This window comes from Protobothrops mucrosquamatus, unplaced genomic scaffold, assembly GCF_001527695.2.
Source record: "Protobothrops mucrosquamatus isolate PMUCROS unplaced genomic scaffold, P.Mucros_1.0 scaffold2284, whole genome shotgun sequence".
Lineage (NCBI taxonomy): Eukaryota > Metazoa > Chordata > Lepidosauria > Squamata > Viperidae > Protobothrops > Protobothrops mucrosquamatus.
The window spans coordinates 44579-47743 of record NW_015388371.1 but is presented as its reverse complement, the minus strand read 5'-3'; the positions used below and the strand labels follow the sequence as shown (position 1 = coordinate 47743).

Sequence of the window (3165 nt, the reverse complement as noted above, 5' to 3'; positions counted from 1 at the left end):
GAGTGATTTAATTTTAATTAAAGTATTTGTGGATAATCATGTATAATACCATCCTGTGAATATCAAGATAACAATTATGTTTTAAGTACAGTTCTATTTTTTCTGATTTTAATTGCATACCATTAAATATATGTTTAATGGAATCCAATATTTATCTATTAGGTTAAAAGCTTATTGTTCTTTTTTTCCTAAATATTTGCTAAGGTAATGAAAAAAAATATTTCTGTATGTCTGACACATCACACATCACACACGCACACAAACACACACATACACATAAAAACAAATGTACGAATTGTACAAGTGGGAACTTTCTGCTTTCAAAAATCCCAAGTAAAAGACAGAACAATTTATTTTTACATTTATTTGCTAGATTTTCATTGCAAAAGCACTATACATAGGACATTCCCCAATTTTCCAACACTTCTACTGTACAAGTAGTGAGAGATTATGATGGATCCAAATATTCCCAGTACTCTTTCATGATTGAAACTGGACCTGATCAGTGTTTTCCTAACCCTGGGCAATTTTTTGATCAGTACATGAAGAAACAAAACTGGAAGGAGGAAAGTAGGGGAAATGTATGGCTAGTGATTGGTTTTTACCTACAGATGGATAAACATTGACAGAAGTATGCTCTAATATACCCATCCTACTTATATTTCTTCCATGGTCAGATCCTCTGTGCATTCCGTCCATGGTTTCTTTCTTATTGTTTTCTGTTCTCATCACATTTCAAATGCCACATTTCAAATACCACTTCCAAACTTTTATCTAATTGGATCTCACTCTTCTTTCTTGCAGCTTTGCATGCAGCTTTGTCATAAATAAAACATGGAGATATATATATATATATAATCTTTATTGATTAGCCCTTGGGCCATATCAAAGTGCAAAGTTCCAATAACAAATCATTACCAAAGTCTAATAAAAGCAATTTAAAATAAAATTTGATAAAATACAAAACATGGATAATCAAACCACAGTGTCTTATTTTTTGCTTCTGGAAATCTCAAAAAATTGGCATTTGCAACTTTTACATTTCTTTTTGTTCTTCTTGTTATATCTGGCAACTGCAACAACAAATCTGCTCATCATCTGTGCTGTACCTTTTGACCATCAATTACATAGTGGCATGTATTTCTTTCTGATGAATTTGGCTCTGCAGGATCTGGGCAGTGTTTCAGTTATTGTCCCCAAATCCATGATAAATTCTCTCCTGGACACTAGACACATTTCTTATGTTGGTTGTGTTGCTCAAGTATTTTTCTTTATCTCCTTTCTGGATTCTAACGTATCCCTCCTGACAGTCATGGCATATGATCGCTATGTTGCCATTCGCTATCCACTGCACTATGAGAAGGTTATGAATTGGAAAGCCTGTATTGAAATATTGACCCTGGTGTGGATTACAAGTCTTCTCTATGGAATGTTGCATACGACTGGCACCTTTTCAATCCTTTTTTGTTCTAATATAGTCAACCAATTTTTCTGTGAAATTCCACAATTGCTAAAACTATCCTGCTCTGGCTTAAATTTAGTTGAGGTTGGAGTTCTTGTGGCCAGTATCATTTCAGGAACTGGTTGTTTTACTTTTATAATTGTATCTTATGCCATGATCTTCAAGACAGTGCTAAGAATCCCTTCTGAACAAGGAAGGCAAAAAGCTTTGTGCACTTGTATTCCCCACCTCATAGTAGTGTCTATGATTTTATTGACTGGATGCTTTGCCTATTTGACCCCTCACTCTAACACCCCATCATACTTAGATTTGGGGTTGACTGTTCTGTATTCCCTTCTTCCACCTCTGTTCAATTCAATTATCTATAGTATGAGAAATAAGAATATCAAACGTGTTCTTTCTAAATTGTGGAGATTCTGAAGTAAAATATTTGAATGTTGTTTTTACTCTGGTCATTATAATTTTGTAATTTCCTGACTTTTATTTTTCTGAGTAAAGGAATAAGTTAGAAAGAGAGATATAATTGAGATACAGATGAAGCTAACCTCTCAAAGCCAAAGATGGTAGAACTGAAGAAGTTGCTCAGCAATAGTCCTGTATCTCTAATTATTAACAATGTGCTTTAGAGATCCCAAATCTGGATGTTTTGGCAGTTATGTCATGCCACAGGCTGATAATTCCTGGCTTTTACTGAAGTGAGGATCAGGGTGTAATGCAATTGGGGAAAACAGTTTTAATGGAGTTTAAACAATGTAGCCAAATTTTCCCTTTCTTGTATAAAGTGTCTTCCTCTCTAATGCTTGCACATAATATGGCTAGTTAAAGCTTCAGGTTTTCCAAAAATACATCAATCTGTATAATTCTTCTGACTTTAAATGATATATATATCAATATACATATATTGATATTTTGCATCTTTGAGACAGTATGAATTCCTGGTGACTGTCTAGACAAGTCCCAGCATTTTTCTTGGCAAGGTTTTTCAGAAGTGTTTTGCCATTGCCATTGCCTTCTGAGAAAGAGAGAGAGGGGGGAGACTCATTGTCTCCATGTTTCCACTCAGATACCACTACACTAAACTAGTTTTCACATATTTTACTTCAGAATTATTTTTCTTTCCCCTAGAAGTGCTTTGGTAAGACTAGACCAGTGATGGCGAACTTTTTAGAGACTAAGTGCCCAAACTGCAACCCAAAACCCACTTATGCATCGTCTGGTGCCGGGTGGGTGTGGCCCATTGGCTGGGTGTGGCCAATTGGATAGGTGTGGCCCATTGGGTGGGCGTGGCTGCAGTGGTAATGGCAGACTGGGTGGGACTAAAAAGTTCAATCAATCAGTTCCAACTTTACAAGATCTTTTTTTTCCTGCGAGAAGTTGAAATTGACTGATCGATTGAACCTTTTTTTTTTTTTGCACACGACGACGGAGGCCTAAAGCGAAAAGGTTTTATAAAACCCAGCTGAAGGCCTAGGACTGGGGTGATGACGCGTGTGCCCACAAAGAGTGCTCCGAGTGCCGCCTCTGGCACCCATGCCATAGGTTCGCCACCACTGGACTAGACACTTGGCAGGATGGAAAAAATGGAACAGCTGTCTCACATAATCTTTTGATAATCCTAAGGAATGAAAAAGGCAAGAAGTGTAATCAGGATGAAGCATAACTATAATAGAAAATTAAATAAGCTTTCAGAAATCTCACAATGA

The 3165-nt window shown here is 36.4% G+C and overlaps 1 protein-coding gene across 1 annotated transcript; it reads left to right on the top strand.

Moving 5' to 3' along the window:
- The first annotated feature begins 967 nt into the window (after positions 1-967).
- Positions 968-1882, top strand: LOC114923183 (olfactory receptor 14A16-like). The gene has a single exon (XM_029285808.1). The coding sequence runs from the start codon at positions 968-970 to the stop codon at positions 1880-1882; it is 915 nt and encodes a 304-aa protein (XP_029141641.1).
- Positions 1883-3165: the final 1283 nt, after the last annotated feature.

Excerpts from the sequence above, each read along its gene's own strand:
- LOC114923183 (XM_029285808.1), top strand. The coding sequence starts at position 968 with ATGGATAATCAAACCACAGTGTCTTATTTTTTGCTTCTGGAAATCTCA.